This window comes from Brachyhypopomus gauderio, chromosome 2 (genome assembly GCF_052324685.1).
Source record: "Brachyhypopomus gauderio isolate BG-103 chromosome 2, BGAUD_0.2, whole genome shotgun sequence".
NCBI lineage: Eukaryota > Metazoa > Chordata > Actinopteri > Gymnotiformes > Hypopomidae > Brachyhypopomus > Brachyhypopomus gauderio.
In genome coordinates this window covers 1,012,379-1,034,960 of record NC_135212.1, presented here as the reverse complement: position 1 = coordinate 1,034,960, position 22,582 = coordinate 1,012,379, and the positions used below count along the sequence as shown (strand labels likewise).

The window sequence follows — 22,582 nt, the reverse complement described above, 5'->3', positions numbered from 1 at the left end:
CTTGCTGTCATTTCACTCAGTACATGGCCAATAAACCCGATAAATTTGGGATTAAGTTCTGGGTGGCCGCTGATGTTGAAACAAAATATATGTTGAACGCCATTCCCTATCTAGGGAAAGATGAAAGCAGGCCGGCTGGTCAACGGTTGTCTGAAAATATTGTGTTGCGTTTGATGGAGCCTTTCACGGGTAAAGAAAAAATGTAACGACTGACAATTTCTTCACTTCATTGGCACTTGCAAACACCCTTTTGGCGAACAAAACCACTATTGTTGGTACGATGAATAAAATCAGACGTGAGATGCCCCCATGTACACAGGCACAGTCTGAAAGATTTTCCACCAAGGTGTTGCGGGCTGGAAAAATAACTAACGATTTACCAGGCAAAACCTAAAAAAATGTATGCATCCTGAGCTCAATGCATCAGACAGTTTCAATTGATAATGGCGCAAAGAAACTGCCTGAAACTGTTTCATATTACAACACGACTAAATGTGGCGTTGATGTTATGGATCAAATGGCACGACTGTATTCAGTGAAGGGAGGCACCCGTCGTTGGCCTGTCGCGGTTTTCTACAACCTCCTAGACCTGGCTGCAATAAATGCACATATATTGTTCAAACAGTGCAAGAACGTTAACCTGAGCAGACGAAGGTTTATTCTCGAGTTGGTAAAGAAGCTGTGTGCACAGCAGAAAATGGCGAAAGCGGCTAGGGCAGTGGCACAAAAGCGAATTTTACCTGAAGCTCCTTGCCCGCCCTCAAAAAGAAAACAATGCCAAGTCGGCAGATGTTCAGGGAACAAAACGTATGACATCTGCCAGACATGTAAGCGACTCGTCTGTGGCAAATGTGCAAAGACTGCACCTAAGCTGTGTTTTGAATGTTGAGTTGTGTGAAGCTGACACACAAATTAAAACAAAGGGAACTTAATTTGAGGTGGGGAACAAAACTTATGCAATATACGCTAAAGAGAGACGGGATGCACCCGTTGTTGGCCTGTAGCTGTGTTCTACAACCTCCAAAACCTGGCTGTAATTAATAAATATTGTTCAAACAGTGCATGAACATTAACCACAGCGGTGGAGGTTTATTCTCAAGTTCACAATTCACTACATAAATGGAACTTAATTTGAGGTGGGGAACGAAACTTATGCAATATACGCTAAAGAGAGACGGGATGCACCCGTTGTTGGCCTGTAGCTGTGTTCTACAACCTCCAAAACCTAGCTGTAATGAATAAATATTGTTCAAACAGTGCATGAACATTAACCACAGCGGTGGAGGTTTATTCTCAAGTTCACAATTCACTACATAAATGGAACTTAATTTGAGGTGGGGAACGAAACTTATGCAATATACGCTACATGTAAATCACCGAATGGTGATAACGCTCGGTGATAACACGTTAGGACGTGGGATCACACATCGGCTATTCACCAATCAAACACCTCGTTTGAAACGGCAACACAATACGGCTAGATAAAAAAGTGAACATTAGAGAGGAGAGAGGCAACTATATTCGTGAAGCCATCCGTCTCCTTTTAATAATTTTGCGTTTTGTTACGCAAAGGTACATAGCCTACCTTTTATAAGGATATTTTTGTAATTATTTTACCTATTTATGCTTTTTGTTCTTTGTCTAACACAAAACATTATAGACATTTATTTGTAGATTTGTTATGTTCACCATAGCCTACAATTCACTAACATACACAACTTTTAGACATTAAAACTTGAAATGGCGTAACATTGAGTATACAAACAAACTTGCTTTAGCTCGGTCTACGGGCTTCACTTTGCTTCTCTGAGTATCGAACAAGCTTTCTGTGGATGTGGGGGTCTGTAGCATTAGCAAGACAAAAAATGTGAACGCTTCACAGTGGGGGTGCAGGCCAGTGGGTTAGTGGTGTGGCGAACGAACATGATAATCTAGTGACATATATGCCAACAGAATAACACACAGACAAATAAGCAAACTATTACACTAACCAAGCAAACTATTACACTAACCAAGAAACAAAACTGAGACAAAACTGAGAGACCCTCAGGAGGGAGCTCACTGCAGTCAGAGAGGAACTACACGTGCAGGACAACACCATGATAAGCCTGAAATAGGAGCTACACCCCATGAACAACACTATGATCAGTCTGGAGGAGGAACTACAGAAACTGAAAGCCAACCAGCAGACATCCAGTTCTGCAGAGAAACATTTAATTGACCCTATGCCACAGACTGCCCACAATAACACCCACCCAGTCCATCCAGAACATCTCCTTACTCAATCTGAATCTTTTCGCACCCAATGAGAACCACGTCCCAACTCTACTAAAACACCTCCCGCCAGACCTGAGCCAAACCCAGCCCAACCTGATCCTAAACCCCGCCCAGCACAACCTGAGCTACAACCGGCACAATCTGAGCCAGACAAAACTCCTAACACACACTCAAATATTCCTACAGACGCAGACATAGTGATTTTAATTGATTCCAATGGAAAATTCTTAAATGAGGAACAGCTCTTCCCAAGTTCCAGGGTTGCCAAGATTTGGTGTCCTCGAACCAGTGATGCCCTTCAACTCCTCACACATGCCATTTCTAGCAGAGGTGGGGACTCGAGTCACATGACTTGGACTCGAGTCAGACTCGAGTCATTAATATTAAGACTTTTGACTTGACTTGAAAAAATATTCAGAGACTTAGACTTGACTTGGACTTTTACACCAATAACTTGGGACTTGAATTGGACTTGAACCTGTTTACTTGCAAAGACTTGATTTTTTTACCCCAAATCTAAATTTTAAAATGCATATTAATATTTATAAAGCGCACCCCATTCATTTCATTTCCGTCCTTCTGACGCAGACCGGTCCTCTGCTTTTCCACACTCTGTATGTGTGTGTGTGTGTGTGTGCATGAGCTGCAGCACAACCAATCAAATGGGGGAGTCAGTGAACGTGAATTGTTACCGGGCGGGGTGTAAAATGGACACAAATTAAGTATTATATTGCGATCGATCGATCGCCAGTGGTTGGTGCCAGAGCGAACTAGTAACTCATTGAATCATAGATAAGGATCAGAGGTAAATAAACTAGATTTTTTTTTCGGCGTGAGAAATCGGATGTGTGGCGTGTAAGCGTGTGAAGACGGTCAAATGCGTGTGTCTCATGCTCAATGCGTGAGAGTTGGCAACCCTGGGTTCTGTATCTGAACTAAGGGAAGAGAGCCTCTCTCTGTCACCATCATATCCAGTTCTATCTCAGCATGGATTGTGTATTTGAAGACATCTACGTCGAGAAAAAAATATATTGACAAAAGTGGAGCGAGTTTTCAGCTATGGGGACATCATTCTACATCGTGCACAAATGACAGACAGACTTTTGGCCAGTTTGGTCTTTTGCAAATGCAATGCAGAATAGTTTACTGAAATGTCTAAAGTTGCATTCCTGATTCCTGTTAATTGTTCAGTTCTTATATTTATTTGTCTTGTGTCACTCACACATGGACACACATGTTCTCCAAGAAACCAGATAAGAGAAGAGAGGGGAAAATGCTGTTATGGTTCTTTGTATTGTACTGTGAAAATATCAGCACTTTTTATTTGAACATGGAGTTCTACTTATGACTTTTTCACAGAATATTTATTTCTGGAAAATTGTAGTTTAAAGTATGAATATTTTTGCAGCTAATTTTAACAAATTGAACTGTGCAATAAAGAGGTGTAATTTAATTTTTTTTATACTTCGTGTTTTCAGTTGCACATGTTTTATCAAGATTTGAGGAGAATACAGATTTAAAAAAGAACACATGTCTATTATTTACATTTAAAATATACCTGCAACATTGGTTAAAAAAAAAAAAAAAAGACTCGAAAGGACTTGAAATTCCAAGTTTCAAACTTGGGACTTGACTTGACTGTTGCCTGTCTTGACTCGAGACTTGACTTGACTTGACTGTCTTTGCTTGAGACTTGACTCGGGACTTGAGGATAAAGACTTGGACTTACTTGAGACTTGCAAAACACTGACTTGGTCCCACCTCTGATTTCTAGTAACCCAAGCCATATCATCATCCACACTGGCACAAATGACTTGAGAACAAAGCAAGAGAAGGTAGCAGAATGTGTAAGAAGAGTAGCACAGAGAGCCACAGAAAGCTTCCCCTCCTCCAAAGTCATCATCTCTACCATCCTACCTAGAAAAGACTTCCATCCAGCTACAATCCACAAGATAAACGCAGAAATCTCCCGTGGCTGCGCACTGATGGCTAATGTACACCTGGCCCACCACACCAACCTTAGCACCCACGACCTTCATGACCACGTCCACCTGCACAAAGACACCATGAGCATCTTTGCCAAAAATCTGAAAGACGTGGCTCTTGGACGCAGCCCAGACAGCCCACCAAGGAGCAGCAGAACTCCCGGCCTACATGCAACCAGATCACTACAGGCTCCTTCACCCAGGAAGATCAACACACACTCAACCACCCGCACCTACCACCCTACACCCCCACCTCATCTTCAACACACCCACTACCACCGCACACCCCCACCTCATCTTCAACACACCCACTACCACCGCACACCCCCACCTCATCTACAATACACCCACTACCACCCCACACCCCCACTTCACCTTCAACACGACTTCTCATCACATCGTACAAGACCAGCACGCCAAACCACAACCCCGCAGAGACACACCAAACCAAGACCAGCAGCCCACAGAGAAGTTCACTCACCATCAACATCTAGCCAGACACACCCACCACCAACACTCAACCACAGCAAGCAGCCACACCAACAGACATACACCTCTGCAATAAAAACTACAACCCCCACAAATAATACAGAGATGGACGAAATCAAGCAGCTCCTCAACCTCATATGCAACAGACTGTTGAGCTAAGTCCCATGATCACAATTCATAAATTGAGAAATAAATTAATAGATAAACAGATAAATATTTAACATTGTATATATATTTGTTGGTCGTTGGACATCTTAACATGTATGTTTATATGTATGAATGTTTACATATATAATAGCAATACTTCATATTTACAGGTTTATCTCATTCTAATTCTTTTGTACTTGTATTATATATCACATTTAAAGAATGAAACCATTATCTATCTCCATGTGGAACATTCAGGGTATTAAATCATCCCTGTTTGGACACAAAACCACAAACACTGATTTCACAAACAACACAAAAGACAATGACATTATAATTCTCCAGGAAACCTGGAGTAAATCAGACTCAGTCACTCACTGTCCCGCAAACTACAAGGAAATAATAATCCCTTCTGTTAAACAGCCCAACATCAAAAGAGGCAGAGACTCAGGTGGAATCATTATTTGGTATAGATCAGAACTGTCTAAATTCATAACTCCCCTAAAATGAGAAAAAACACATATTTGGCTTAAAATTAATAAAGAAATTCTAAACACTCCAAACAATATATTCCTTTGTTCAATCTACATTCCTCCATGTGAATCCCCTTACTACAACGAAGATATTTTGCCCAGTCTCCATGATCAAATCAGCATCTTCCAGGCTCAGGGAAGTGTGCTGATCTGTGGAGATCTGAACGCACGTACCGGATCTCTACCTGATCTCAACACAGAACAAGGTAACAATCACATATTAGGATATCATTACCCAAGAAACTTGAATAATTTGCCCCGATATAATTCTGACACACAGACAAACAAGAATGGGAAGGACCTCCTGCAGCTCTGTCGAAATCTGGGTCTGTACATCGTCAACGGTAGGACACGAGGGGACTCTTTGGGGAGATACACCTTTTGCTCACCTCTTGGCAACAGTACAGTAGATTATGTCATAACAGATTTAGACCCTTTCTCTCTCAGTGCATTTATTGTTAAACCACTAACTCCTCTGTCTGATCACAGCCAAATCACTGTGTTCATTAAAAGGACAGAGAATTACAACACTGCACTCACACAGCCCAGTAAGCTGTTTAATATCAGGAGACCATACAGATGGGCCCAAAACAACGCAGAAGAGTTCCAGAAAGCAATCAGCACTCAAGAAATTCAAACACTTTTAGACACCTTTCTGGACACCACACACACTCACAGTAACGAAGGCATTAATCTTGCAGTTAAGAATATAAATCACATTTTTATTAAAACTGCCAAAATTTGCAACCTAAGAAAATTAAGGAACAAACCAAATCCAACAGATAATAAGTGGTTTGATACAGAATGTCAAAACATCAGAAAAGAATTAAGAAAACTATCAAACCAAAAACACAAACTCCCAAACAATGCAGATTTACGCCTTCAGTACTGTGAAACACTGAAACTCTACAAACGTACACTCAAAAAAGCTCAATATACACAACAACAACTGACACTAATTGAGGAGTCCATCAATACAAATAATTTTTGGAACCACTGGAACACTCTTCATAAACCTAAATCTGAAGAAACAAAATAGTGACATGGATAACACATTTTAAGTCACTCTATAATAAATTACCCAATACAATACCTGAACAAAAACATATAACTGAAAAACTTAACATATTAGAACGGGCATTAAAACAGTTCCAGAATCTCCTGGTCTCCCCCATTACTGAGCAGGAACTTAGAAATAAAATATCTACCTTAAAACCAAAAAAAGCAAGTGGGCCTGACACCATTTTAAATGAAATGATAAAACATACAAGCAAAAAATTCCAATTGGCCATCCTCAAACTATTCAACATGATTCTGAGTGTAGGTCACTTCCCTGATATCTGGAATCAAGGACTTGTAACACCGATTTTCAAAAGTGGAGATAAATTCAACCCTAATAACTACCGAGGCATCTGTGTGAACAGTAATCTGGGGAAGCTACTCTGTAGTATCATTAATTCAAGTCTTATAAACTTCCTTATGAAGCACAGTGTTTTGAGTAAAAGCCAGATTGGATTCATACCAAATCACCGCACATCAGATCATATTTACACCCTACACACCCTAATTGATCTACATGTTAACCAGAAAAAAGCCAAAATATTTGCATGTTTCATAGATTTTAAAAAAGCATTTGACACAATTTGGCACAATGGTCTATTTTACAAATTATTAGAAAGTGGTGTAGGGGGTAAAATATATGACATTATTAAATCCATGTACACAAAGAATAGGTGCGGTATAAAGATTGGCAACAAAAGAAGCACATTCTTCTCCCAGGAACGTGGAGTGAGACAAGGCTGCTGCTTAAGCCCAACATTATTCAACATATATATCAATGAATTGGCCACCATCTTAGAACGCTCTGCAGCACCTGGTCTCACTCTACATGACTCAGAAATCAAGTTTCTGCTCTATGCAGATGATCTGGTTCTGTTGTCCCCCACAGAGAAGGGGCTGCAGCAGAACCTGGACCTGCTGGAGCAGTACTGCCAGACCTGGGCCCTGGCAGTGAACTTGAAAAAGACCAAAACAATAATCTTCCAAAAAAGAGCCAGATCTCAGGGAAGCACATCACATTTCACACTAGGGTCACAAACCTTAGAGTCCTGTACAGTCTACAATTACTTAGGTTTGAAGATTAGTTCAACTGGAAACTTCAATCCAGCAGTTAATGAACTGAGAGAGAAAGCACGCAGGGCATTCTATGCAATCAAACGGCAAATTCAAATTCAAATACCAATTCAAATTTGGCTAAAAATATTCCAGTCCGTCATAGAACCAATTCTATTGTATAGTAGTGAGGTGTGGGGGCCACTCGTAAACCACAATTTTGAACAATGGAACGGACACCCAATTGAAATAATGCACTCAGAATTTTGTAAAAGTATTCTGCACATTCACAGGAAGACAACAAATAATGCCTGTAGAGCTGAATTAGGCCAATTCCCACTATTACTCAAAATTCAAAAAAGGAGTATCAAATATTGGCTACATGTAAAAAACAGTGACCCCCACTCCTACCACTACAAAGCCCTGCAATGCCAAGAGCTGAGCAGAGAGAAGAGTCCCCTCACACAGCTGGTCCTGACACTAACCAACACTAACACTGTTCCACATCAGGACCAGACTGGAATACAATCAATCAGGCCAAACCAAATTATAACACTTCAAAAACAAAACTACATCACCCATTGAAACGCACAAACACAAGCACAAAACAAAATGCAGTGCTATCTGGCCCTAAAACGACAGTACACTGTAGCAGACTACCTGCTTACAGTGACTGATACTAAACACAGAACCACGTTGACAAAGTACAGACTTAGTGAACATAGCCTGGCCATCGAGACCGGCCGATACAAGAAATCATGGCTGCCCAGAGAGCAGAAACTCTGCCAACAGTGTAAAAGTGTAACTATAGAGACAGAGCTGCACTTCCTCACTGAATGTGAAACTTTTCAACAAATACGTCTTATGTACTTCACAAAATTTGAGCTGATTCACCCCAACTTTAAGTCCCTATCTAATAATGACAAACTCCCCATCCTCCTGGGAGAAAAGAAAGAAAGCAGCACTTTAGCGGGGAGATATGTATCTACCTTACATAACATGAGGGACAGTGAGTAGCACACACACACACACACACGCACAAACACACACATACGAGTTTTCGTGAAATATCAGAACACCAGGGGAAACCATACCAAATGGGGACATGCCTTTCTGAGTATTCTAGAGACACAACAAGCAAGATTTTTGTTGCATATAGCACCCACATGATGTCTATCTGTTGATTTTTTCACTAAGTGCTTATTACAAAAAGCTGAGATTTTTCTGGTTTAAGGTATATTTTAGGACAGTTTCAGGTTTATGTTCATTTCTAGGACATGTACGCACACACTCATTTAAGTCTCACACTACCAACATAATAAGGACATAGTAAATACAAGGACCAAGTTACACACTTGGTACAGTACAAGTCAAGGACACACTAGCCACAGATTAAGAAACACAAAACAGGTGAGACGAATGATGTTTTTGAATCTAAATGAGTCCATCAATTTTTTAAAAGTGTGATATCCTGAAACCAAAGTGCTTTACTCTAGCATTTACAGAAGTAAATGTTCTGGCCTTATTCACAAAAACAAGAGCAGTAGGTTGTTAATTGCAAATCCTTTATATAGTCATATTTCCTGCATTTATAAAAGTGAAGTTTCAATACTTTGCATTAAATAATACAAATCACCAGGAATCCAGCTTTACTTTACTGTTTTTAATTCAGTTCTGAACCACATTTTGATTTCTGCATGCCATATGCATATCTGCCACATACACTACCAATCTGGTAAACTTAAAACTTTGCTAGTTTTAATAAGGGCCAATTCACATAATGAAAATCTCATCACCTACTAATCCCATGACTAACTGACTGTCCTAAAACTAGTCACTGTGATCACTACTGATTACATACTGTTCAAAATGGGAAATTATTTAATAAATAAAAATGCACTCAAAAAGGAAATAAAATGAATAAGCAGATGAAGTGCAAACAAAGCAGATAAAGTGCAACGAATTGTCCTGAAAAGTGTAACTGAGGTTAAACAATTTTAAGAAACTTTATTTAAGAAAAATCTTGGAGACTACAAACTCTGTCTTCTTTTCAGAGCCACTATTCGGTTTTTCACATAGTATTTGAGGGCAGTCCAGTCACGGTGTTTAAGAGCATCAGGTTCAGATAGTAGGCATGAGACACAGTCTCTCTTACCAGGAACTTGGCAACTGTTTATAAATCGCATTAGATGTTTCTCAACAGCTTGTACCTCATCATCTGACCACTTCTTCTTGCTCTGTGTGATGCCTGCAGACAAATGTACTGTGAAATGCACTCCCAGTTCTCACACAAGCACAAATACAGTAAATGCTAAATGTTTGAAAACCTATAACTGCAGATTACATACAAAAAAACTAAACAAAACATAGTTTAAGTTTCTTTACCAGTAGTCTGTGTGGAATGTTGATGACTTTGGTCAAGAGACAAGTCATGTTTCCGCTTCATCCCTTTATTACCCCGATCTTAAAGAACAGGAAATGTTATCTTAAATATAAATATAATAAAGTGGACATTTCATGAACATGCAAAGACATTGTCATAAGTCAAACCATGAGACAATTTTGATCAAACATATGCCTACATGAAAGATAATGAAGCTAACAGAGGACAAAAAATGAGCTAGCTTACCATGTGGATTTGAGAACTGTGCACTTTCAGAGGGTGATGGTTCAGGAGTTCTGGAGCTACAGCTTGGCTGAGGGTCATCTGACTCTGCCTCATCACTTGATGTATCAGCATTAGAGTCTTCAATTTCATCTGATCAAGAAAAAAAAACATTTGCATACATACATACATACATACATATATACACACACACACACACACACAGTTTTTACATATTATAAAAGTTCCCTACCTTGTGGATTAATGACAATTTCATCTAACGTAGCACCCTGGAATTCTGATAGTGTCCCTCTTTCCATTGCAATAAGAAGCTTGCTCATTTTGGCAAGTTGCAAAGTACTTTCAGGTAAACGGTAGTATTGGCGATGAATCCTAATGTCATGCCCCAAAAAACTGGCAAGCTGATCCATTTCATTGTCTTTCAAATTCAACACCGTTGACAGAGTTGCAATCTGCTTCCTTAATTTTGTGGATGAAAGGGCTGATGGATTTCTTGCACCACAGGATTCTCCAAACTCACGCAGAACATCTGATCCACGATAAGATGAAAGAGCGTTTGGACGTGCAAACAGGTGTACATTCTCCTCCGGAACCTGACAGATATCTCTATGCTGGACGAGGAGGTCCATGCAATTGACCATATCAGGTGTCAGCAGCACAGCCACCTTCCTGCCCCTCTTGCCACGAATTTCTACTCTTTGGAAGTGTTCACACAGCTTCTTTTCAAAATCACTAAGACCAGAGGCAAGGTCTTCATGAACTGGTGATTTTACTCTTGAAACATAAGACTCCAGCTTCATCCTTGAAGCCTCTCCACCCCTCCTTCTTTTTAACAGATGACTTTGGCAAGCACCAACTTGCATAAGCTTGCATAGGTTTTAACATCAGAGTGGTCCTTCAAAGCATGCTGATATTTTGTCATCTCAGTATTTAAAAAGGAGTGCAAAGTTTTGACGTCTTCTGTGAAGGGCAAAACCTGAGGTTTGTTCATTTTTGCCTCATTAAGAGTTGTTCCTGCTGCTGCTGAAATGGACTCATTCCATTTATGCTCTTGGAGAACCCTGAAGCTGCGTGCATCCTCAGCCAGCCTCTCTCTGCCCGTTATTATTGCACTGCATTCCACTGAAGTTGCTATTTTTGATAAACTGTGGCCAAGCTTCAGAGCCAACGATGGAATCCTGTAAGTGTTGGTCTTCTCACAATGCCCAGAAACAGCTCTCACAGATTTTATGACATGGGGAAAATTTGATGGCAAGACAAAATCTTCCATAGACCGAATAGGTGTCAGTCTTCTTGCCTCCAAGAGTAGACGTCCCACCTCTCTCATTTTTTGACTAATGTAATCATTCTTTGTGGAACTTGGGTTCAGCTTGTTGAACATCTGTTCTCCAAAAAGTAATATGTATTTATCATTTCTAATTACAGCAGAAACTTAATCATGTTTCATTTGACACATAACAGTTTTCCAAAATGCTTTGCTAACATCAGGAGGAACACGTGCCATGCAGTTGAGTGACTGAACCATCTTTTTTCTATTCCCAGGCTCATCAACTTTAGGGTTCTGTGGACAGTTTCTAATATGCCTCCAGAGTGACTTCCTTGCATATAGACCCTGGCAGTGTATACAGTGTGTAAACTCTTGAGTGGATCCTAGTTTCTGAGGTCTCCTACGGGCAACCAAATCTCCTTTGCCACTACTTGATATCAAAGCATTATGCAAAAAATTGCCTCTGGTGGTCAACAAACGTAATCGAACTCATCTTTCTTTTGATTTTTTATCAAAGCTGAATGCTTTTGCTACGTCTGGTTCATTGTGATGTACATACTGCAGGTGTCTTGATATTTTAGAGTATGGCTTCTCACAATAAAGGCAGTACTGCTTCTTTGCGTATCGCCAGCTTTTACTTGAGGTTGGCATTGGAACTACATGAACACAACCCTGATCTGAAGGGGTGCTGGTATCAGGTTCTGTAGGACAGCTTTCACGTGAGCTACTTGCATGAATTTCTGAAGAAGACACTTGACACTGGGAGTTGACAGCTTTGACTGCCCCCTTTTGCTGGATTCGTGTTATCACACTGTCTTTATCATTGTTTCTCTTTAGTTTTTTGGGCGAAATATTACTCAGCATGTCAGACCTGCTACAGCTGGAAAGGTCTGAAGATTCACTGTCTATATTTGGTTCATAGTCTTCATCACTGTAGTCTGTACATTCAGAGTAATCAGTGGATTCATCCATGACAGCAGTCTAAAAAGATAGAACAATGAAAAATGCATAGATGACTACTTTTACACTTTTACACCCATCACAAATTACCATATTTTCCGGACTATAAGGCGCACCTAAAAGCCAAAAATTTTCCCAGAAATCGGATGTGCGCCTTATAATCCGGTGCGCCTTATACAAGTACTGAGTTCCGATATCTGACACAGGAACGTAATACGTACAGAACGTACCCCACGTAAACCAATCAAAGAACACTACGTAATACGTACAGTACCAGTACTTACGCTTACCTACAGGTATGCTGCAAAATAACATTTGTTTTTCCAGAACCCTCGAAAATGGCACCAGTGAAGAGACACGTTTACGAGGCACACTTAAAGCTACAGGCTATCAGTTATGCAGCTGTAAACGGGAATAGAGCAGCTGCGATACAATTTGGCATAAATGAATCTGTCACGTAGGGCTACGCCCCCTCTCCTAGCTGTCACTCCGGTTTCCCTTGTTCCCTCGTGTGTGTGTTGTTCCCTGCTCCTCGATCCCGCCCAGCTCGTCTGTTGCCCCGGTTTCCCTTGTCTGCCACGCCTTGTTATCATCGTCCTCACCTGTGTCTTGTTAGTTCCATGTTTATATAGTCCCTGTATTTCCCCCAGTCTGGTTATCGGTTGTTTTGTGCTATGCATGTATCTCTCTTCACGTTCGCGGTCTCTTGTGTTTGTATTCGTGTTTCCCCGTGTGTTTCAGCCTGTTCCGTTTTCCCTGCCGGGTTTTTGTGAGTACTCCTTTTGTTAAAATGTCATTGTTCAATGTTCGGACTCCCTTAATAATCTGACCCATGCCATCCTTTTTGACTCAGAGTTTGGAATTTCCCTTAATAAATCTCGCTTTCCTCAGCGTTTGTGTCCGCCTCCCTGCTCTGCGCTACGCAGAACGTTACAGAATCTATGGTTTGGAAATGGACGAAACAGGAAAATGAACTGCGTCAAGTAAAGAAGTCGAGACAGAGATTTCATTTCGTTTTCACTTTTTTCCACACATCACTATCCCTGCTGATCTGACTATGTGTGCTCATCTCACAGACAACGTTAAAAGGCAAGTGAAGAAAATTAATTCTGAGCTTGCTGTCATTCCGGGAGGATTAAACAAACAACTCCAACCGCTGGACATTGGCGTAAATGGGGCATTTAAAGTTGCGAGTGGCGTGGGAGCAATGGATGATAGACGGCGAACACACGTTTACTAAAACTGGAAGGCAGCGGCGGGCGAGTTACGAGTTATGCCACCGTTTGTGAATGTATTGTGGACACGTGGGCCAAAGTTTCTGCTGTAACTGTTGTCCGAGCTTTCGCGAAAGCCGGCCTCATTGCTGAACAGCTACCTGGCAACGAGACTGACTCAGATATAGTCAGTGACTCCTGGAACCCGGAGTGCTCGTTAGTGAAATTGCGCAGCTTTTTAATTCAGACACAGAAGATGAGGACTTTGATGGATTTGTGGGAGAAGAGGAGAAGAAAATTGTGTGTGTTTTGTCAAGTAGTATAATAAACTTTTAAAAATCACTGTTTCGCGTCCTTTACTTTTCTTGTAGACCGTATGTTTTAGCATGTGCCTAATATGATGCCGTACAGAATACCGGTAAGTACTGTACAGAAATAGTGTCCGTAATTGAGACTGTGCCTTATAGTCTTCTTGCATGTCACTGCTGACATTCTAAATGAACACACATATTTCATAATCACCATTAATAATGCCACAATAGCAGAAAAAACACAATTAGTAGTTAAAGCAGGATCAATTACAGTTTATTAAACATCAATTACGCCAAGGTGAATAATTAGGACCACACACACACACACTTTCAGGTCCAGTCCAATATCAGGACAAGTTACACTTCCAGCAGGTCGGAATTGGTAAATATGCTCTCTGCACATCTCAGCTATTGTAAAACTATGTAAAAATACAAATTCCATTGCTATCTTAAACATTATTGGCAAAAACTAAATGTGTTTAGTACATAGAAAAATGTTAAACAGCAAAACAAATACACAAACAATTAGGACATCACACAGACAACTGTTATGACATTGTAGACTCTACACCAGTCTAAAAATTTCCCATTAAGAATTTTTTGCCATCAACCTTCAGAAAATTTATTAATAAAAAGTCAAAGCACATTAAGGCTTAGCAGGTTATTTAAATTTCACCCCAACAGTGCCTCTGAATGTTATTTCAGGACATCTAAGTGAGTGTTGAGTATATAGACAGATTGTACCTGTGAAATAGCGTTTATTTGTTCCAGTCTCTCAGAAGCCAGAGAAGGTTCAGGTTCACCAAAACGTTTTTTCTGTAACATGTCTTTCTTTGAAATATTAACTTTAACCTTTTATGACAAAACAAAGTCAATTAGTATACAAAATCATGTAAAATTGTGTAACATTTTACTAACATTCAGCTAAACACCGTCATCCATCACATCTCTATCTCAGATACAAAAACAAACTACCCAAACAGGTGCCCAAATATGGTGCAAGAGATGATCGTTCCCATATATTGTTTTTCAGTGTTTTTTTTTACTCACCAGTGAACGCCACGGCCAAGCACTGTCTCCATAATCGTATGTTATTTCTTCCCCCGGGAGTATATTCTTGATCGCGAATAAACACAGGTGTGGCCTGCCATTAACTACAATTTTCTTCATTTTACAGTTGGCATTTTTTGCATCATCATTCACAAGCCTGCCAAGTGTTCCATCCTCTTCAGAAGCATCAATGCTGAAAGAAACATTCTTATCTTAGATGTATTCCACTCAATACATGAACATTGATGGATTAGTAGTACGTTACAGGAAATATACCAATTGCACAAAATATTTTAATATCTACTATAGATAAACCCCTGAAAAAATAAAAATACAAATCAGCACATTTCAGGCACAATGTGATTTTATCTTGCATGCAAGTTAGCAACTAGACTAACAGAGAAATGTTTAGAAATTTACAGCGTGACGTACCACCATGAGCTTCCATTCCACTCAAAGTCAAACAAAAACCCATTTTGTTTTTCTGTATATCTTCTTTGTCTTTTAAAACTCTCCTTTTGTGAGATGTTTTCCTTTATATTCAAGCACAAAGCATCCACTCTCAATGTGCATGAGGGCAAACACTCCCCTTCCTAAAATAGAACAGAAATTAAATGTAAAGGACATTTTTGTTTAATTTAAAGACAATGAATCTAAAATGCAAAGATTTTGGAGGATGCTGCTGCTAAATAAAGAGCTCTAACATGTACATTGATCATGTAAGCAGAGGACAGTAACGACTAAGCATCTTCAGGCATCAAATAGAAATGGTTGTATAAAATAACCAACAAATTATTGGGTTAAAAAAAGTAATTGAGATATATGTTGCAAAGGGCTGCAGAACAGGTTGGTTGGTCAGGGTGTAAGGATGAGGTTGGTTGGTCAGGGTGTAAGGATGAGGTTGGTTGGTCAGGGTGTAAGGATGAGGTTGGTTGGTCAGGGTGTAAGGATGAGGTTGGTTGGTCAGGGTGTAAGGATGAGGTTGGTTGGTTGGTCAGGGTGTAAGGATGAGGTTGGTTGGTTGGTCAGGGTGTAAGGATGAGGTTGGTTGGTCAGGGTGTGGCCACTCTGGGATCTCTGTGCTTTACACCGTGGTCCCGGGGGAACTGAATTTTCCACTTGTGGGATCAATAAAGTTTAAGTTTAGTTTAAGGATGAGGTTGGTTGGTCAGGGTGTAAGGATGAGGTAATAAAGCTAGAGTGGAGTCCGTGAGTTATAGTTACACAGGGTGCCTTATAGCATAGGTGGACATTAACAGTGCAAGTGGGGCTGGGGATGGCGTTAGTCACTGGGTGTGTATAACGTATCAAGGGGCGGGTGTGACGCAACCGCAAGTTTTAAAATAATTTATTAAATGAAATAAACACAATAGAACCAAGGAGAACAATCAGGTAGAAGGGGATGTACACTAAAGGGAACATAAACTTAATGACACAGCAAACAAGCAACACACTACCAGAACAAAAATATTAAACATGCTACCAGAGACCTAGTTCAACTCAAGACGACAGACATACAAGCAACCACGAATGCATATTTCTAATATAATCAACCGAGATAAAAGAACAGAATAAAACATACGGTTTTAAACACTAGGGGTACAGAACACAGGAATCTAGTTACTGTGTTCGTGTTATATTCTTAAATGCAGAACACTTATCGGGAGGGTGGAATGACGGAAGGACAACACTAGACTGAAAGCATAAAACTACGAGAGAATAACCAGGTAGGGAACACTAGATCAGGGAAAATAGACTATAGCAAAAGACAATGAGCTCAGAGGGAAACAGAAATGTCACGGGCAAGTAGGAAACATGGTAAGGAACATAAGGAAGACCAAACAGAACTGACCAAACCGGAATACTGGGGAAGCAAGGGAGAAACGATAAGCAGGCAAGGAGAGATCAGCGCACGGGAAAACAGGTAGATGTAAAAACACAAAGCACTCTAGAAAACGAAACCTAGACAAAGACAGAGAGACTACACGGAATGGAGAGCAGAGCAAGGCAGGGCAGGATAAAGGAGTACTCACAAACACAATGACTGACGCAGATGGCTGAAACAGAAGGACTAAAATACACTGGGACAGGGAAACTAAACAAGACACAGGTGGGAACACTGAGGACAGGGGCGTGACAGACAGAAGGGAACTATGGCAATGGGGAAACAAGGCAGGACAATCGAGGGGGGTGGAGTTGGGCATGACAGTGTGCCAGTATGGATCTATTCTGTAATTAGTGTTTGATGATGAAATAGGTAAAAATTTATATGGAACTGGTGGGACGGAGTACACATTAACGGTGTCAATGGGGCCAGGTGTAGACTGGGTATGGTGGTGTGGGCTTAATGTAGTGAAATGTGGATGAAGAGATGTGTCTACTTGAAAACCTTCAATTAAGAACTTCACCTTCATGTGCTAAACCAAATCATGAAGTCATTAAGGAAAACTCATGAATTAAGGCTTACCTTTATATGCATTTATGAGTCTTTCTTCAAACCAAGGTTTATCTTTTTGAGAAATAACATGCCCAGTAGCATCTTCTACCGGACTAAGCCTGGTTCTTCTTTTTGACATGTTTGTACAGGATTGTCTAGGGACAATAAAATTCTGAATTACATGGAAATAAACATTAAATGTTCATTCATTTTAGGTCAGCCTAAAAACATCTTAATTCCAATTCCAATCTTAATTCCAATAAAAAATTCTAAAAGCATAATAACTTCAAAACAAACACAAAAAGGCCCTCGTGCTTTTCAGAATACTGGATGTTCTTTTTGAATATGTAGACCAGACACTGACAATTTTTACAGCTTTAACTTAAATATGTTGCCTTTATGTTGATCGCCTCTAAAATATGTATTTGGAAATATCAATACATAAATACTTTAGATAATTCCAGTAAGTGAATGTCTGTTTATCGTTGCTTCTTTAAAACTGCAATTAACCATTATTTCCTAAACTAAAGTTGAGTTAAAAAAAAAAACAACAAAAAAACCCTATTTTCACAGCACTATTTATAAAGCGATTCGTTCTCACAGAATACCTCACTCTGCTTCCTCTGCTCCCCTCCCCCACTCTGCAAAGCTCAAAACGTAACTGGCACCCCTCCCCCATTCTAATGCAGACAGGATTAGGGTTACAGATCTCAATCGACTAAATATTTGGTATATTTCTAGAAATGTTCAAAATATACATTTTCCTAACAATTACATACATTATATATATATATATATATATATATATATATATATATATATATATATATATATATATAAATTCTGCACAACTCTCTGACGTCCGCCATTTCACAAAATATACATTCAAAATATACATTTTCCTAACAATTAAATAAGTTATATATGTGTAAATATATGTTTAAATTCTGCACAACTCTCTGACGTCCGCCATTTCACAACTGCAAACGTCACCAGTGCACCTTCCCCCACCCGAACAGCAACTTGCACTGCCCAGCTAAATCCCTCAAAGTTCAGAACTCGCCACTCTAGCCCTAACCCTAACCCTAACTCCTCCCCCTCTCTGCTTAGTCTCCACCCCTCCCCCACTCTGCAAAGCTGAGAAACGTAACTGGCACCCCTCCTCCCCCATTCTAATGCGGACAGGATTAGGGTTAGCGTATTACGATCTCAATCGACTAAGTATTTGGAATATTTCTGGAAATGTTCAAAATATACATTCAAAATATACATTTTCCTAACAATTAAATAAATTATATATGTGTAAATATATGTTTAAATTCAGCACAACTTTCTGACGTCCGCCATTACACAACTGTCTCCACCCTTCCCCCACTCTGCCGTGTTGAAAAAGCATGTAATACCGCTCGCGCAAAGGAACTGAAACGGATCAAGAGTAAAGCTGGGCATACACTGTACGATATTTTAAATGGTGTACTCAGCTCCATCTCAAACTGTACGACTAAATCGCAGGGTTTAAAAGGAGAGTCGGCTCGTAGAGCTGCTTCAACAGTGCGATACTCTCACGAGGAGCGATTTGAATATCAAACATGTTTGATATTCTTGCGACGCTGCGATTTCTGATCGGGAGTTGGTCGTGAGGTGTGAATCGCTCCTCGTTTACCTGTGTAAACTATACGATGCACGACACGCTATTGAGCCGAAACTCAGCCCGATCGCAAAGATAGTCACACGAGTGAAAAATCGGCTGAAAATGGGCCAAAAATCGCACAGTGTACGCCCAGCTTTAAGCGGCGTGTAACAAAAACCCAATTATGATGACTGACGAGAGCTGAATCGACTAAGTGGAGATTTGGATATATCTAATTCGAAGATGTCAAATTTATTACATAATTTATATAAAAACAACTACATAACACGGATCCCCTGCTGTTACTTATACTGATAAAATAACTCGTAAAGAAATCTAAGTCTGATAAACTGGACGGACACTTGCCAGGTTAAACATACGAATTTAACAGCAAAGTGTTTCACTCTAGGTAACGCATTTAAAAGTAATTTGTTCTAAGCGCATGAAGAAAGAAAAACAAATTAATATAGACACGTATATAATAAGGTTGTCAAATACTCTAAAAACATTAACAAGAAAAAAATATGTTTTTTAACTTACCACATCCACGCAGGTAATAAAAGCTCTCCGTCCAACTTCTCCAATTTTCCCGGGAAAAACGTGACGTAATTTTGCCGCGAACGCTCGAAGGATTATTTGTTTATCTAATGAGTATTGGATGGATTGGATGCTTCCTAGTAGACTACTGACGTCACATCCGGGAATAGCTGACGCGTCTTCCGAAGTGTGCGTGGCTTTGCTTGCAGTTCCTCAATAATCCGCTGGTGGCGTGCACACACTTCAGCCAAATTGCCACACCCACACCCAGATTTGTTCTGACGATTGTTAAAATTTTGTACTTTCGCGATATCAATTACAGAGATACATTATACCTCTCTGAACACCGTAGCATCGTCAGAAAAGTTAGGACATGGTTTTTGGTACTGACTTTTACATGAGTCCTAACTTCGTGACTGTGTATTATGACATTTGTACTGATTTTTCACAAAAACACGCACACACATACACACACAAACGCACACACACATACCCTGTTTGTAAACACACTGATTTATGTTGATCTGTTTATTTATTTATTTTTCTCCTCTACTTTTGTTATTTATTTGCTTTCCTTTCTTTTCACTTCTTCAACTTTAAATTCATGTTCAAGTTCATCATAATTAGAATTGTTCATATTTTTCAATGAGTTATTCATGTTGAATGATAACATTGCTTTGGCAATACTGTAACTGAATATGGTCATGCCAATAAAGCTTATTGAAATTGAAAATTGAATTGAGAGAGAGACCGGTGCATGATCACTGATAGTGATAGGGTGAATACAAGTGTCTGTGACATCTGTCATAATGGAATTGCTAACTAAGAAGTTGTCTAAACGAGAATGTGAGTGGTGTACTGCCGAAAAGAAAGAGTAGTCCCGGAGAGTGGGGTGTTGTGAACGCCACGCATCAGAGAGCCCAAAATCGTTCATATATTGTTTTAGGGTGTCTGCAGACTGCCAGTTCCTTTGACTCACTGCTGTACTGAGCCTGTCGATATCTGGATCAAGTACCAAGTTGAAGTCTCCTCCTATTATTAGTTTGGTGTCAGAGTGATCAGAGAGTGCAGTGAAAATATTGTGGAAAAAGGAGGGGTCGTCAACATTCGGCCCATATATGTTAGCAAAACATAAACACATATTTAGAATGGACAGGTTAAGTATCAATCAATCAATCAAAGTTTATTTGTATAGCGCTTTTAACAACTCAAGTTGTCGCAAAGCAGCTTTACAGGGTTTACAAGGTTAACAATACTATGGGTCCAGAACCCTAATGAGCAAGCCAAAGTCACACATAATTCACACAATCAGACTAGGTAAAAGGTAGAATTGAAAGTTCTGGGTTTTGATATTGTCACTGTAAATGTCTGTTGATGAATGCCAGGCTTTCATTCCGTGTCGGAGCAGTGATGCTGGTATTGTAGGCTCCAACTGCAGTGTTACTCCCCAGGTGAACCCCGGTATCAGCACATCCACCGGCAGCCAGACCATCCCCCAGGTGCCTGCAGGGCAGGTGCCTGTATCCAATCGTCTTGGGTAGAGCCATGCAAGAAGATAGATAATACAGACTGAGTGGACATGAATTTAAACCATCGTTGATTTAAATGTACGTAGCTCACGTGCCAGTGATCAGCATGTGGCTCCGGCAGACTAATCTATACCAGCATAACTAAAGGGAGGGGTTCAGAGGTGACCACAGGCATGAGGGCTCACTGAGACATTGCTTTCCAGTCAAGTCATAGTCACAAATAGAGTGATGCCAAGACACAGCTGGATGACAGCATCAACATCTCAGATCACCAGAAATCTCAACGTCTGGGGGCCCCCAAGCCCCTACACCAGGCGTACTCAACTAAATTTGTCCGCGGTCCAATTTTGGCAGATACCTGTGACCTGAGGTCCGGTGCGGCGGGGGTGCCGAACGTAAGTTGTTGAGCGGGGGGGAAACGATATGTGATAGAAACCCTCAAAACAGGGGAATGAACATTTACCTGACCAATTTTAATGTTGCTATATGTTTCAGGTTTGAAAAGTGCTGGAATTTAGGTTAAAGTACTTTAAAATGCTTGAAATTGTAACTACTTAGTTTCACAACAAATAGCTGTCTGACTGAATAGTTCTCTTGTATTAGGTTAACAAATACGAGCCTCTTGTAATTCCAGGACGAAACATGAGAGAACGTGAAGATGTGAAGATTGGGCGTTTTTTAAATAAACAACCATTAAATAATGTGATAAAAAGCGAATTATTTCGAGTATACGTATAAATATTTAACTTAATTATGTTTAACATGCTGGGAAATATTGAAATGGACCTTGAAAGTGACGTACAAGTGCTTTAATTCCACCTTATAAAGGTGTATGAACCCTGAAAACGTGACTTTGTTCATTGCGCTGAAGCGCGGCGCGAAGTTACAAAATTCGAGAGGTGCACGACCTCGCGAACCGACAGCGCGCGGACCCTCGCGCCGCTCGCGAAGCGTCAACCAGGCAGGGGGGGGTGGCGAACTTGTTGAGCGGGTTGTTGAGCGGGGGAGTGGCAAACGTAACACTCGTGACGGAGTGTTTTTTCAATAGCCCTGAAATGAATGCTACGGTTTTGTTTTGGTCCATATCCAGTTAATCAGGAATTGGGATTGGGTCCGGACAGGACTGCGTTCGGGTCCGGATCCGGACCGCGGTCCGCCAGTTGAGTACCCCTGCCCTACTAAACAGGTGAGTCTTAAGTCTAGATTTAAAGATTGGAACTGTGTCAGAGTCTCGGATTGGAGCTGGAAGGCTATTCCATAATTGAGGGGCTTTAAAAGAGAAAGCTCTGCCTCCGGCTGTAGTTTTACAAATTTTTGGAACTACGAGAAATCCAGCATTTTGGGAGCGCAAAGGGCGAGATGGGTTGTAGTAATCAATGAGTTCACTCAGATATTGTGGGGCAAGACCATTTAACGCCTTATAGGTTAACAGGAGAACTTTAAATTGCTACAAGCCGAGGGCCTGACTGGTTCAATGT

The 22,582-nt window shown here is 40.4% G+C and overlaps 1 protein-coding gene and 2 long non-coding RNA genes across 3 annotated transcripts; all 3 read right to left on the bottom strand.

Moving 5' to 3' along the window:
* Positions 1-9,368: 9,368 nt before the first annotated feature.
* Positions 9,369-10,986, bottom strand: LOC143508721 (uncharacterized). The gene is made up of 4 exons (XM_076997370.1): positions 10,402-10,986; positions 10,173-10,301; positions 9,929-10,006; positions 9,369-9,791 (listed from the first exon to the last, which is right to left on the bottom strand). The coding sequence occupies exons 1-4, from the start codon at positions 10,967-10,969 to the stop codon at positions 9,574-9,576; spliced, it is 993 nt and encodes a 330-aa protein (XP_076853485.1). The 5' UTR covers positions 10,970-10,986; the 3' UTR covers positions 9,369-9,573.
* Positions 10,987-14,688: 3,702 nt separating this feature from the next.
* Positions 14,689-15,489, bottom strand: LOC143508720 (uncharacterized). The gene is made up of 3 exons (XR_013129433.1): positions 15,404-15,489; positions 14,972-15,164; positions 14,689-14,773 (listed from the first exon to the last, which is right to left on the bottom strand). It is a non-coding gene; the product is annotated as an uncharacterized LOC143508720 (long non-coding RNA).
* A 9-nt stretch (positions 15,490-15,498) lies between these two features.
* Positions 15,499-19,849, bottom strand: LOC143508719 (uncharacterized). The gene is made up of 3 exons (XR_013129432.1): positions 19,579-19,849; positions 17,439-17,563; positions 15,499-15,564 (listed from the first exon to the last, which is right to left on the bottom strand). It is a non-coding gene; the product is annotated as an uncharacterized LOC143508719 (long non-coding RNA).
* Positions 19,850-22,582: the final 2,733 nt, after the last annotated feature.